Raw genomic sequence first — 15,066 nt, forward strand, 5'->3', positions numbered from 1 at the left:
TTTTCCGGTGCTTTGTACTGGTGGAGGAGATGAAAGCACATCATTAAAGTACAAAGTAAGTCTTCCGGGATTTACTGGAAGGAATTTTTTGTCTTTTTCAACCTTTGGCCAAAGGGATTACACATTAAACTGGAAGGATTGAAGGGTTATTTGTTCAACCTGCCATTATGTTAATTTACTGTATTTAACATGTCAGTGGTTGATCATTTATTTTTATAGTCATATTTATGTCAACGGAACTCACATATTAACATTAAAAAGTCAATACATCAAGTATTTGTAGTGTTGTTCTCTTGTAAACAATTCTCTGCGCATTCAGTTTTGGTGACAAAAGATCCATCAAACCTGCTCAGTTAATTTCCTTCCACATAAATGTTGTCAGAGTTGGAGAGCTGCATTATTGTTCATCTGTGCTCCTCTAATTCACGGCTTTGTAGGTGCATTCATGTGGTTCCTGGTGCATTACTGCCCCCTGTAGATCAGCGTCCTTGTGTGTCTGTGAGTGCATGAGAATAAACATTTTGAAAAGGCTTTTTTTTTTCTTGAAAAACATAAAAAAAACACACCATCAATCATTAAGAACATTAAAAGCCCATAGATTGTGTACTTACTGTCCTCATCATTAATGATGAGCTAAAAAAAAAAAAAAGTTAGAGACAAAACAAAAAAACCTGGTTCAATGAAAATATTGGCCAGTAGACCAATTATATTTAAGAGATGAGCAGCATCAGGTGATACGGTTCATCCCTACTGTGATGCACGTGTTGGGTTTTGTCCTCTTCATCGAAGGTCTTCAGTGTTTATATGAGAATCTGTAAGCGCAACACATGCTGTACGTGTGGCGCATCTCACCGTGTTAAAAAACTGTACATCCGTCTTCACTTTAATATGCGTGTTTGTGACTGTGGAGGTCACGTTTTACTGTACATCTGCGCCTTGTTAAAGAGCCAGTTGTTTTTGGGGCTGCAAAATTCTCTGAATACTCAAAGCCAGAAGAATTCCATCGGATTTGAACACTGATACATGCAAATTTTAGGGAATAAATGCGAATTTTTGGGTAATATACACTTACTGTATTTACGTTATGTGCAGAAATTTTGCATTCCCATAGGCAGGTATGCATTCAAACATTTGTAATGCAAATTTTTCAAATTACATTTTTTTTGTCCACTCCATTTGTGAGGAAAAAATCTTTTAATATTAAAATGTTTGAATTTTAGTATTTAGCATGATTCAAGGCAAACATCATTGATCAAGTACTTGTAGCACAGTAATAAATCAGAACTCTCCTGAGTCGTCCTTGGGGTCAACTACAGGAATGTGGCCTGAAAAGCTCTGATGTACCGTGCAAGATGCTAATAATTTGTGCATGAGATGGAAGAGTGCACAGTGCAGGCAGAGGGTGTGGTCGCAAAAGCCCTGCAGTGGCGTGCAACATGCAAATATGTGCATGTGATGGAAGAATGCACAGTGAACAGTTAAATACAGTTATTATCAATTACTGCAAAATATCCAGTTTATTCCCATATACTCATGGAAAGTTTCCAACTTTTCTTCAGAACAATGGGTAAACATTCCCTGAATTCCTGAGTTAAATCCTCAAATGGCAGTTTTTGTTTTTTTTTTTAGAAAAGTGCACAATGTTACTGAGAACTTACCCCTGTGAAACCCACGGTTGCCTTACCTGTGTAACCTACGATTGCTCTTCACACCTGCCGTGGTGTCCATAGCTCTTTGCTTATTGTCTGCCATTTTTGTGTAATTAAGAAAAGTTTTGTTTTGGTCAATTCTAGTGAATCCAGGCTATGACTGAATATATTTCTAGCAGTATGTTAGTATGTTGCTGCAAAAAAAAAAAAAAATTTAATTGTAAACATTTCTGTGCAAGTTGGGAAATGGTATTGGTAGATGCCAATGGTGCAGTCAGTCCAAGCCACCCAAATGTCCAGAGATGTGAGGAAACAGGAAAATAAATATAACATGAAGAAGTTGCATAATGAAGATGGTGCTAATTCTCAAGAGGTCACAACAAAATAAGAGCATGTGGAGCTACAGTCAAACCTCAAACACTGGAAAACTTAGTGAAAGTTTGTTTCTATCATATTATCAAAATATATTGCAATATCAAAAAAATGTCTACAGTATTATCATATTATTTTTAAGGTCATATTGCCCATGACCTGGACCCAGAGGCTGTTGGGGCTGGTAATTATAGGGACTGCTTTGTAAACCAGGCACATCCATGACTACTTTTGAACAGTCACACCCATCCTTGGAATTCCCGAAAGAGAAGATTACTGGTTTGGTTGTGTTGAAGTGCCTACTGTAATTATGTGGCCTTTAATTGGGATTTGTTAACACTGTCAGATTGCGATGAGCTGGGATGACCAGGGTCTGAGAGGAGTGACTTGTTTGTGGAGTATTTTGTAATAAAAGCCCATTTTCCATCAATTCACTGTCCTGTGACGATAATCACAGTCGATAAATAGAATTGAAAGACCACAAGAAAAGACAAGAGTTTGGCTTTGTTTTGAGCTTTCTTTTGCTTCTAGTTTGTGGCTTTAATTTTTGTGTTATGTTTTATGTGTATTTGACATTGTTTATTTGTCCAGAGCAAGCTTTTTATACAGTTAGCTGGTCTTTAGCACAGTCACAGTGAATAGGTAGTGTATACATCGCCCCCTCCATTCTTTCCATTAAATTCCATAGATATTTCAGTCGTTCAGTGCCAAGTAAACACAGAATGACAATACCTTCTGGTGCTTTGTGTGTGAGAAAGAAAGAGGGTTTGTGGTTGCTGTCCACACAAGGAGGAACCATTACGATTTAAAAAAAACAAAACAAAACTTTTTAATGTTCCTGAGAGAGGCAAGGGGGTGCTGGAAAATCCACAGTGCAGCTGTACAGTTATTTTTTAATACAATAGCAGCCACAATTAAATCAATAGATGGATTGATCCAAGTATAAACCTGAGACCGCCGCTTTTGTGCTTGCAACTCTGTCCTGCTTCAAGTGAAGCCACCATGATGTCTGTATTAGTCCTGCATCATCATCGCAGGTATCAAGGATCAGATCATGTGAAAGCCCTTTGTAGACCTCACCCACCCCTCTATTGTCTTTCGGCTCTGGGGACCAACACATTTTATTTGTCTTGTCTTTTTCCAGGTCAGTCAGCTGGGGGATGCCAGGAATTCCTTTTGTCTCTGGTTATCCTGTAGAGTCAGCTGATCTGCCAAATGTGTTTTTCCAAACAAGTTCCACAAGGTGAACTGCTGCCTCTCGTTTGACTGGCTTAAACAGAGTGTTTTTTCCGATACTTTGACTACAAGGTTTTTGACTGGGACTCCGAGCTTAGTTTTCTGCTTCATTTCTGTCAAATTAGTGTGCAGAAGTTACTGGTTGCTGTTACTTTATTTCCGTGTTTTATTTCTTGCCTTGGATGTTAGGAAAATATGTAAAAGTTTAAAAAAAAAAAAAAAGGTGCATAATCCTGAATCGGGCACAGTCGGCTCCTTCAAGCGCCAAATTTTGAATTTTTTTTTGCCGGAACTTCCATGGCTAAAATCACAAATAGGCTGTGAGTTCCTTTCTGTGACCCGGGTGTGGGATGTTTTGCTGCACTGGTAACTCAAACTGGTTGGCGGGTGCACCTGCGGGAAAGGGGGAGGGGTCTCTAGTGAATCCTCTTCCTGGTCATTGATGTGGCTGCAGGCACTGCATGTCTTTTTCCTGTCTCCAGGACAGTACTGATAACAAAGATAACTCTGAGAGCTATGATCCAAGGGAATTAGGAGGAGCTGTTATTGCCCCTGGAGAGGAAACCATCTTAAATTTTGGGGTTAAATACCACTTTAAAGTGAGCTTTATCCCACAGCAACATTACCAGAGATGCTCCCGGTTGTTTGTCATATTCACACCTACCACCTAAAATCTTTAGCTCCGTGCCTTGGCTCTTTGACCCCATTCATGCAGTTTTTCACCAAAATTAGGGATTACTTGTAGTTTTTTTTTTTCTTCTAAAGGCTGGTAAACCTGCTGAAAAGCCATCGTGCAGACTGTTAAAACGTCCTCTTGAGTCTCTTTTTATCCACAGCGTGATCCTGATCTCACTGTCAGAGAGGTGTGTCGCTTACACCTGGTTTCCATGTATACGAATGTCTGGCGTCTGTAATTTTGTTTTGATACACAGAGTATGTCCCTGGAAGGCGATAGAAACATCCTCTGATTAGTCTGGGGCGAGAGGCTAATCTTGTCTGTTTCTCAGCACCTAGATGTGCAAAACGGCTTGTAGTCTGTCGGCTTGGTTTTGCCAGCACAGCGTTCGTGGTCTGTCCAAAACCGGGGCAGAAGATGGTGGTGGTATGTAATGCTTCCAATAAAGAAACATAAGCGTTAGAGAATACACCTGTATTTATGTTTAAGCTGTCAGACTACCCTGCAGGCGCCATTCATGCTCTGAGGGATTACAGTCCATCATGGTGTGATGTGATGAAGTGAAGGTCTGTATGAAACCCCTTTTTTATTGACGGAGCCTGTCCATCACTAAGAGGTATCATATTTTGAGGGCCACACATCTGTTAGTGTTTTCTCTTTGACTGTAATTACAACAGGAAGCTTTAGACAACAGATCTCCTGCGGGGTACCTCACACTGGGAGGACTGACGAAGGAGGAAATGCAGCATTACTTTTGATATTCCCTTCAGCAAAACTAAGCCATCTCATGTTTTTTCCTACACTAAACAGCTGGTGCTGAATGTGAACAGCACCTGTACTTGTTCAAGCATCTACCTTGTTGTTAAGCCAAGCCTGATATCTGATTCCACATTGAATTGCCACGAAGCCTTTTTAAGTGGAGAAACATCCTTCTTTCAAGATTTATTTATTTATTTTATCGGGACAAAACCCAAAAAAGCTGTCCCTATCAGCCATCTCCTCTGTATTATTTCTACTCTCTTGTAATTGTTTCCATCCATCCCACCTTTGTATCGTTATATTATGTGTGTGTGGATTCCAATGCTGAATCAAAAATATCCATCGGTACTGAGCGTTTTATTTGGACTTCCTAAATCTTACAAGCAGGATCACAGTTTTCTCGGTGTGCTCGTGTCTGGACGCTCCTGATCTCCCGGGTCTACAAAGACACTGTTAATGTGTTCCCAGTAGCAGGTTTACGAGAAACACCAACCGGGTCAGAGGTGGTGGAGCAGTTGAACACAACTATGACGAGACGGTTGTCCCCCTGAGCTTGTTGGAGGATGCAGCTCTGAGGTTAGTAGGCAAGCTGCCACACTTCTGGTCAGGACTGGCCTTTTGGCCATCAGCAGCATTTTATTTAAAATTCCACTTTTGTGAGTTCAGTATTTTCATGTGAATGAAGACATCATGAACAACTGTTTGATTCACTGACCAGCATGTTTGAAAAGTTCGATTTATTGCAAGTCTCACTGCCGCTGGACGTAAAGTGCATGTGAATACATCAGTCCAACTGGAATGACACGCCCAGATGATGTGGTTGGGAATCAAATTATTTCATCATATTTTCACTGCGATCGGCCCTAAACTTACTGGGCGCTCTGTGCGTGTTCCTTAGGTCCTGTAGAGGGGGGTATTGTTGTTATGGCGGTGAAAACCACTTGTATCTGGACAGACGAGGAGACAAACTTAATGCTGTCTCAACTTCAAGGAGTTGTCTGTTTAGATTTGATGGTCAATAATTGAAGTTTGTTGTGCGACAGGGCCACTTGTTTCCTGTACAGGGTCTTACTACCACCCGTTGTTACGAAAGACTGCCGTTCTTTGTTGAATTCATACATCATTTAAGTTTACAGTGTTTATAAAGAAGACCATCAGCACAGGGTAGACTGTGCACATAAAAGTAATACATGAAAAGAAAAAGACGTCCAAACAAACCTCAACAAAATCTTTTACCTGTGTTTGAACCAGCTGCTGTCAGGCGTCACGACATCTGCTTTGGCCTGCTGTTGTAGCCTGATGCTGCTGATTAGTATCAACGGCTAAATCCTGGCGCACCGTCAATGCAACTGTGTATCAGTGTGGGACATCCTGTTCTCATCACCCTACCTTTGGATCGGGTTTGGAAACCAGCATTAGGAATGCTTTTAATTCTAACTTGATCTGCTGAGATGAAACAGACCACCATCAAACAAGGCTCTGAACTCCAGTTTGTGTGTACATGTTTGTAACTAGCAGAATGGGATGCTAGAATAGATTAATTCAGAGGCAAGGCCACTAGATACTTTCCCAGTGTTCTGGTGACTGGTGTGAATTTCCCAGAATACCTTCCTGCTGGGCTGGCATTTCTGTCTCCCTGGAAGCTTTGTATCGGCTTTTTGACCCGCAGCAGCGATCCTCATCCCGCGGCTTGCGTGGTGCGTAATGGCAAAATGGAAAAGGTGAACAGCTTTGCAGTTGAAACATTAACAGTTCTTCAACTACTTAACCTTTTACAGCCATACTTAACTTTAGAAATGATCTAATTCGAGAGCCAGTGTCAAACTTTTCTAGTGGGTTAGCCATCAGTTAACCTCTTTAAATGAAGCACTGCTGGTTAATTGCAATAGTGAGTACAACATGGCCCATTTGACTCCCACCAACCACATCACACCTACACAGGTATTGGACGACAACTGTATTTGTCATCCAAGTGTCTGAAATGATGGTGTCATGGACATCCATCATGTATTAGATGAGCTGAGGTGAAACAGCGAGTGGTTAGTTTCAGCGCCTTTATTATCACGGCAACAAACCCAAGCCAGCATATTGTAACATTACGAAACACCGCAGAGACGAGGTCTCTGATGCGCAGTGTGATGGATCTGCATGCTTTTAAATGTAAGTCTTGCTTTAAATTGATTCAGGGTTGCCTACCAAAGTATGGTCACAAATCATAAATTAGTGGATGCTGTTCTCAGTGCACCAACAGCTTAATTCTGCATACCAGCATTTGTTTGTGTTGTCTGGCTCCCCCAACTGGTGGCTATGCCAAAAAGCGAAATGTTATCATGACATAATAGTGTTTTTTGGATCGTCTTCTTCCACCACGTCCTCCTTATCTGTGTCCTCTTCCTTCCCCAACTCCTCTTCCAGTCCTTCCTCTGCTTTCTGATCCTATACACATACACCTCTACCTTCCTCTCTCTCCTACTCCCCTGTACCCTCCCATAGTAATGCACCTCTGCATCAACTCAATGCAGAGGCTGCGATCATTTTTATTGCCGGCACCCAGTGGAATCTTGACTTACAAAACCTGTATCCATCCTTTCCCTCCACCAGTGTGCAGCCTTTCTTGGTGAGCTAGTGTCTCCGAGGTTACGGAAACACTTCTTCCACTCATTCCCCTCTAGTTTTTGAGAGGCCTGAGGCTGTGCATTATCACATTTTAACATTACACCTTTCCAGCACTGCTCCCATCACCCTATTGCAGAGGTCAGAGAGTGAGACGGTGTGTGGGTGTGTGTGTTTGGGGTGGGGTGGGTGGGGGGGTGTTTGGAGAAAGAACATTCTGTGCCAGAGAAATGCCGCACTGGTTCCCTCCTGCTGAGCACAAACAGCCTGCTTGAATGGCTGGTGGGACCACACAGTCTGAAGTTTCTGATTGGCTTTGTGTCTGTCAGGAGGCAGGCTGGAAGGTCATCTCATGGTCCCCAATTGATGAAGAGAATTGGTTTTAAATGGGACACTAGAAAACTGTCACTTTGTGGTTTCAGCATTAAACGTAGCCACCTGCACTGTAATTGATATTTGGTTTGCTGTTGGTGTTGTAGGTGTCGATATCCGCAGCATATGTGCTGGATTAGCTTTGACACTTGTGAGGATGAACAGTGTTGGCTGATGGGCTTTGTACCACTGTACTGAAAGAGTACTCCTGTTTTTGTGAAAACAAATGTTTTTGTGAAAACAGCTATTCAGGTTAAAGTAAATCTTCTGCACTTGCAGGCGTGTTAAATGCACGTGTCACATGATGTGCATTTCTATTTTTCTGAAAAATATTTCAAATATCTGAAAATGTCTTCGAGGGAACTGGGTTTTCTCTAGACAAAAAAAAGTATTTAATTTTTAAAACTGAAAAAAAAATCTCTCGCAGGAATCAATAATAACAGTATTACACTGTAGCAAGAGTTACAAGATACTTGAAATATTAAATAAAAAAAATAGACTATGTTATTAAATGTGTTCACATTGATTTGAAGAACTTTGGTCGAAACAGCATCATGCCCACAAGAAATTCTCACTGTGGATAATTTGGTCATTGTGCTTCTGTCTTCATTCGGGTACATAACCAGTACATGTGCATGGTTTGCACACCATTAACACATACAGCAGGCGTAGGTCGGCCTGAAACCTCTCAGCGAGTTCACTCAGATATTGGTAGCCACAATTCTGTCCTCATGTCCCTCCCATTTATATGCAAAGCTACACCCCGTGTCCGGAAAAACACACTTCCTTATGTTTTGAGCTGAAGTTTTGAAAGATGGAGCATCAGGCGGAGGGGAGGAACCTCTTTGTCTTATGTGTTTGGACTGGGCAATGACATCTTGCTCATTTGACATCTGTTTTTATTTCAAACAGCTTTCCTGTCAGCAGTCAGCTCTTTTTTTTGTGTGTTTTTTTTTTTTTTTTTGCATCAGAATTCTATTGTGAACGCAGCAAAACTAGTTCATAGCCCTCCGCCAAGGCAAATAGTCCCCAATCCACAACTGAAACCATTATGTATCTGGGGGGGGGGAAGACAAAACAAAAACATTTCAACACTATGAGAGATAAATTCTGCGGTAATTGCTGAGAAATCAATGAGGAGATAAAAAATGCACAATGAAGTGAAAAAAACCCAAACACTGATACTTAGATGACTAACAGATTTTGTTGAAAGAAAAAAACTGGGAGGCAACATGAAGTTCAAGCCTCACATATGCTGCCAGTACCATTTATTCTGCAGTCATTATGGATACATCACTGGAATATAAACAAGAGAAGGGCTCTCTGCCCGATGTCTTCAGGATCTTTGAAGGAGCCGGTAGAGGAAACATGCATCAGTGTTTTATCACTCAGCGTCCAAATAATGGCACATATTTTCCCTGTAACTTCACCTTGTTTTGCTACCTCTTTGTTTAACAGAGCTGGTGGAGGCAACATGTTGGCGCGTGTTTCAGTGCCGCGTCACTCAGCGTCATTTAAACAACACACATCATTTCCCACTCACTGTGTGTTTTATTAAACCCCCACCCCCCCCCCCACACACACACACACACGCACACACACTCACACACCAACATAAGTGGATGACATGATAGAAATAACAGTTACACGTTCATCATGTTGTGTCTGATTTCTCTTTCTCTAAAATAGTGTTACTGTTGGGTCAACTGTTGAGGTTCCTCTCCGTAGACTCTGTTTGACGTGATCGGGTTCTCGGTGCGCTGCTGTGTTCATTCCATCAGGTACTACTAGGAGCAGGCTGGATACTTTGATTTGGAAGTTTGCGGCAGCTAAAATTGAGCAGCTTAACTATTTACATTTAACTTGTAGACTTCTGGTTAGTTTTATAAAACTAACAAAGTCCCCTACAAGATCTGGCTAAGGTCTTTAAGTTTGATGTACCTTAAATGTCTCTACTTGGTCAGGCACTGATATATTTTAAGAAGTTGCCAAGCCAATAAGTCTCTAAACAGTCAAAAGGTCATATGATGTTACAAGAAGTCAAGAATGAACTAAATTTGGGCTTTAAATAGACAAATTAGGCCAACTAAAATTGAATTTTTCCATGTTAGAATAATGTACCTGGATAATGTGGGAGGGAATCGAATCCCTGCAGTATTTATACACTTCAGTCAGTCCCAGACTGGCCTTGGCATTCTGGGCAGGTTCTGTAGTTGTCGCTGCTGTGTGTTTTACCCATGAAATGTGAGGTGGTATTTCCCGAGTGGATTTTAGTAAATTGAATGATATTGTTGTACAAAGTAAATTAAATAAGTAGCAACAACACTATATTTTTGTAAATGAATATACTTCTGCAGCATTTGTTCATGTCTGTTTCGAATAATAATTGCATTGTTTTTCTTTTGTGATGATGTAAGAATGTGAATACCTGAAATTTGAACAGTTTCAGCAGCAATTGTGCAGGCTGGCGTGCAGTGCTTCAGTAGACCTGACAAGTCCATTTAGCAGACGGGTTCTTGCTGTTCATTTAAAAAAAAAAAAAAAAACTGTTTGTGTGACTACAAAGGGCCAGGGACACTGGGTTACCTGCATGGAATGTTTGTAGCCACAGTCCCAAATCTCTCACAGGACAGGTGGTAAGGTGGGTTGAGGTCATGTGACTGCAAAGGCCATAGCATATCATTCACATCGTAATCCTGACCCCTCTCTTGTGCGTGTGTTTCTACACTCTTTTATCTAAGTTTTTTCCTTTTTAATTTGCCACCTGTCTGTAGGTTTTATGCTGTCTTTTCCTCCGAGAGCCCCTCAGTCTGTTAAACCTGTCATCAGTTAAATATCCTCTTATTTGGAGGAAACCCTCAGCAACTGGAAGAGTTATTTGTAGCGCTGCTCAGTGGAAAGCCCGGAGCGGAGCGGGCTTTTATCTCTGGATCTGGAATCATCTTAGACAGCACTACAACCCACCCAGCACACAGATGTGTTTGACAAAACCTCTGACAGTTTTAATATGGTTTCCTTTGCTGAATTTACAATTTTGGAAAGCAGAAACACATTCAAAGTTGTTGGGTGTAATTGATCCAGCCAGCAAACTCTTTTCATGGGTGCCTTTTTCTGAGGGGGTTCTTAAAAGCTCTCAGCAGGGCTCAGGGATGGTGTGTGTATGTCTTCATGTGTGGTATTCGTCAGTTTCCAGTAAATGCAAATCATTTGTCCAGGATTGCTGCCAGTAGCGTCATGCCAGACTCTAATATCATGCTGAAAACTGAGTGGATATGAATGTTTTTGCTGTTGTTGGTCTCCGATATTTGCTGAAATAGGAAAATGACCCTTTATTGCGGCGGGGATGTTTTGTTGTTTGGTGTTTTTGTAGCCCTTTTGAAATATTCCAGCTATTAAATTCAAATCATTGGTCCATCACAATAAAACTGCATCCTGTTGCTCACTGCTGACATTTGGTTTACCACGAAAATGTTGAAAACTTAAAATTTCTCTTCAAATAAAACGTCACTCGACAGATAACAACAAAAAGACATCGTAGAAAACCTATAAAGGTGTAGTTCAACTTTTTGGGGAATGTATTTTCTTATTCACTAATTAACAAATTCTACCCTTTTAATTTAGTCATTTGAAAAGCAAAGTGTAAAAATGCTACGTTGTGGTTTTTAATGTTATGTGCCTGACTATTCCCTGCCACATGCAGTCACTTACTGGAGTCTCCACTTGTTGCCTGGCAACCACACAGTGACAACATGACTCCAATAACAAGAAGAGATCCAGCACATAAATCCTTGTGAAACCACATCTGTCACTCTTACACTTTGTTTTTTTGTTGAAGATAAATACATCATTGCGTGTCCCGGCAGCCTAATGGCTACGATAGATTCTGATTAACCTGACGAACCGCTCAGGCATCAGATATTCAGATAATCTCATCCTCCCCCGTGTGAGTAATATGATATAGCATTTACAGAATGGTTAATAAAAAAAGAGCAACTTTAGGTGCTATTTGTAATGAGCAAAGAAACCAAACTAACAGAGAAGCAAAGATTGTAATTTGTCAATGTGATTATTGTAATCCCATTTCCCAAGACTTTATCCCCCTTCTCCCTTTGGGTAAAGGTCATCGTCATGGAGTGGTTATAGTTTATAGCGTATTGTAGATTATGTTAATGAAAAGGGCCGTATTTCCAAAAAAAATATAGTCGCTGAATAGGAATGTGTCCAAGAAACAGAAATGTAATAAGAGCACAGAAAACAAGTCTCATGTCTGGAGTATTTGAGACTAATTGGCCCATGTTTTCCTAAAAAAAAAAAAAGCCTGAACATATCTGGATATAACCAGAAAAGGTGTGTGTGGTCTGAGACGGTCGAGCCTCAGTCCTCGACCCACTTGATTTCTGATTGAGGTAATGAAGAATTCGATCATATTATTCCAACAAAAATCCCTCTAAATTATTAAGTTGGTTGTAGTAGAGTGGGTTTAAAGATTGGAGCTACACCTCCTCTGCCGTTGCTACATTACTTTCCTACCCACAGCGCTGCCCTCCTCATGTGATCAGTTAAAATCACTCAGGTGAACCCCCTGTCCTGTAGTGCCTTAGAACACCAGCTGGACTAGGATGAATTCTTGCAGAACCTAGTCTGGTAAACGATAACCTGAATGAATGAGGATCCTCACATACACATTCATGTCAAATGGGTATGATTATAATAACATCCTGAAATGGTATGAAATGTCCTCTGTCTCTCTGTCTTCCCACCAGAATGCCCGGAGAAGTGTGCACAGCGAGCGTGCACTGCAGCCGGCGAGTGCTGCCACCCTCAGTGTCTGGGCAGCTGCACAGTCCCAGACAGTGACACATCCTGTGCTGCATGTGTACATTACTACCACCAAGGACGCTGTGTGGCAGACTGCCCTCCCGGTACCTACAAGTTCGAGGGCTGGCGCTGCATCAGCGCGGAGCTGTGCTCCAAAGTCCACCTCCCCGACTTTGACAGCTTCATCATCCACGATGGAGAGTGCATGCCTGAATGTCCGTCCGGGTACACGCGGGACGAACACAACAGGTGAGCTGGCCACATCGAGGAAGGCGGAAATGGTTCCGTGGTGCGGAGGTACTCGTAAGCTTTGAGTACACAGAGCATGAATGCGGCCCATTACGTCAGGCAACTCTGCCTGTTTAGCGTGCAGCTGCGTGCCAGATGTATTCTCTGAAGAGTTCTTAGAGAAGATATTAACCAGTATACTCCTGCTGTCAACACCACCAGTATTTTTCCACAAGACATCACTGCGTCACTATACTAAGTGCACACTGATCACGGTCACTACAGGATCGTGGTTACACGTTGATCTTATTTAATCTAAACACAATGCGATTGTTTTTTTTTGTTACATGATTCTGTGCTATTAGCTTTTCCAAGGAGGTCATGGTGGTGGCTTAACTGGCGGGAAGCAGGATACAGTGAGGATGGAGGTTGAGGAAATTCGATTGGAAGGTAGAACTTAAGGAATACTTCATCCTAAAAGTGTATTTTGGCCTTCAAGTACTCACGAGTTAGGTGTGTGGAGCTCATAAAGACATTTCCTTCATGTCTTCTTTATCCAGCCATATGCTCCATAATCCACAAAGTCTTTTGATTTGAAGTGAACAAACTAACTAACTGCCTAATTGTAACCCTCCTGGTCCTCCACTACAGTGAACCAGTTAGTGGAATGTGCCAGCTTGGTGCTCCCGTGGAAAAACAAAATACACATTTTTTTGGGATGAAGTATCACTTGAGGTTCAGGAACGATCAATCGGGACTGATCCAGAACTGGATCCAGACATAACGTATCACCATGGTGAAGGTATATTTTCTCTCCAAGTGCCCTGTTGTTTGGAATTTTTTTACGTCATGTTGTAGCTTAACAGATTAAAGAAACACCAGATGCTCAAAAAAATGAAGATTTGTTACGTGGGTGGCGCCTGCGGGCAGTGTAGCAGCTTCAGTTGAGTATAGGGAAGCATTCTGCTTCAGCAGTCACCTCGTCCCGCGTACATGGCCGCGTACATTACTGTTTGCTATTAGTTTCCATTCTAAAGTTTAATCTGGGCAAAAAAATCGAAAAATAACACTATAGCTACAATATAGTGATAGTCAGAACATCTCGAATCCCATTATAAACCCCTAATTATTTTGTAAAATAATAGTGGCTGGTTTGATCTTGACGTCATTTACAGTGGAATGTTGGCGTGAAATCTCTCAAGGATGGAAATAAAAATTAAAGGTCAGTGAGTTTAGAGAATGAATGTACACCAATGAGATCACACTGTATATTTACTGTCTCCTCTGTATCTCTCCTTGTCTCCCTCCAGTACGCTCTGTAAAGCTTGTGATGGTCTGTGTGATAAAGTATGTGAGGAGAAGGTCATTGACTCCATGGATGCCGCTCAGTCGCTGAAAGGCTGCACTGTTATCAAAGGCAACCTGCATATCAACATCCGCAGAGGCCGTAAGTTCTGCCTTATACATCAGCCAAGTGAGAAGTTTAGCCGTGTTCTTCGAGACATCTGACCTGTTTTTGCAACCATCGGTTTTGCCCCCTGCTTGCCATTAGCGATGTTCCAGCACTGGTTTCAGACCCAAAGATTGTGTCCACTCTTTTAACAGCCGATCCCTGAAAAGCGTTACGATTTCAAATGTTTCTCAACACCACCGTTGGACTTGCTGTGGTTCCAATGATTAGGTAACAGTTGTACAGTGCAGAGGGATGTCAGGATAAGTTAAGGCCAGTGTCCCTAAGATGTTCGGAAAATCTCAGAGCACCATCATTTCAAAATAATCAAAAATATGAATTGTGTTATTTGGAAAAAGGGCAAAAGAGAGGGAAGTGAGCGTGGATTATAAAAACAAGTGGAACTATGATCAAGACGTTGCTAAGCTTAGCTCTTAATAAAGGGAGCGCGCACTAGGGCTGAACGATTTTAGGAAAAGATCTGATCACGATTTTTCTGGCAGAAATTGTGATTTTAATTTGATTTACGATTTTCTTTAAATCGAGCTTTCGTGCAATATTCTCTGTGTGAACAGTAACATTTACGTGTTTCCTGTCCATCGTACAGAGGAGGTTTTTGAATCCCTCTTTTGTGACCGTGTTAACAGGCACCATGTCTCTGGCGATGAAGTGTGTTACGGCTGTCATTATCTCCCGCTGTCTGGCAAAGGAGGCTGCAGTTGTAGTCTGCTTGCTACAATGGGCCTGAGCGTCATTTTCACTCGACTTTTCACCCGACTTTTTCGTCATGCACTCCTCATGCAAATGCCGGTGGTGATTTTTCAAGTGTCGGTATAAGTTGGTCGTGTTTCCGCCTGATGTTGCAACTTTAGCGCGACAGGCTTTGCACAGGA

General features: G+C 41.6%; 1 protein-coding gene across 3 annotated transcripts in view; it reads left to right on the top strand.

Annotated features, from left to right (window-relative positions):
• Positions 1-15,066, top strand: part of igf1rb (insulin-like growth factor 1b receptor) — a 44,814-nt gene that overhangs the window by 11,749 nt on the left and 17,999 nt on the right. For all 3 annotated transcript variants that reach the window (XR_015110682.1, XM_086190151.1, XM_086190164.1), the window contains exons 3-4: positions 12,441-12,744; positions 14,034-14,170. Coding sequence is in view for 2 of the 3 variants with exons in the window: in XM_086190151.1 (XP_086046277.1) it covers positions 12,441-12,744; positions 14,034-14,170 (441 nt within the window). In the remaining variant the exon portion in view is untranslated. The remainder of the gene's footprint in view (positions 1-12,440; positions 12,745-14,033; positions 14,171-15,066) is intronic.

This window comes from Aulostomus chinensis, chromosome 2 (assembly GCF_037954235.1).
Source record: "Aulostomus chinensis isolate RoL2024-O1b breed Wild chromosome 2, RoL_Achi_v1.0, whole genome shotgun sequence".
Taxonomy (NCBI): Eukaryota; Metazoa; Chordata; class Actinopteri; order Syngnathiformes; family Aulostomidae; genus Aulostomus; species Aulostomus chinensis.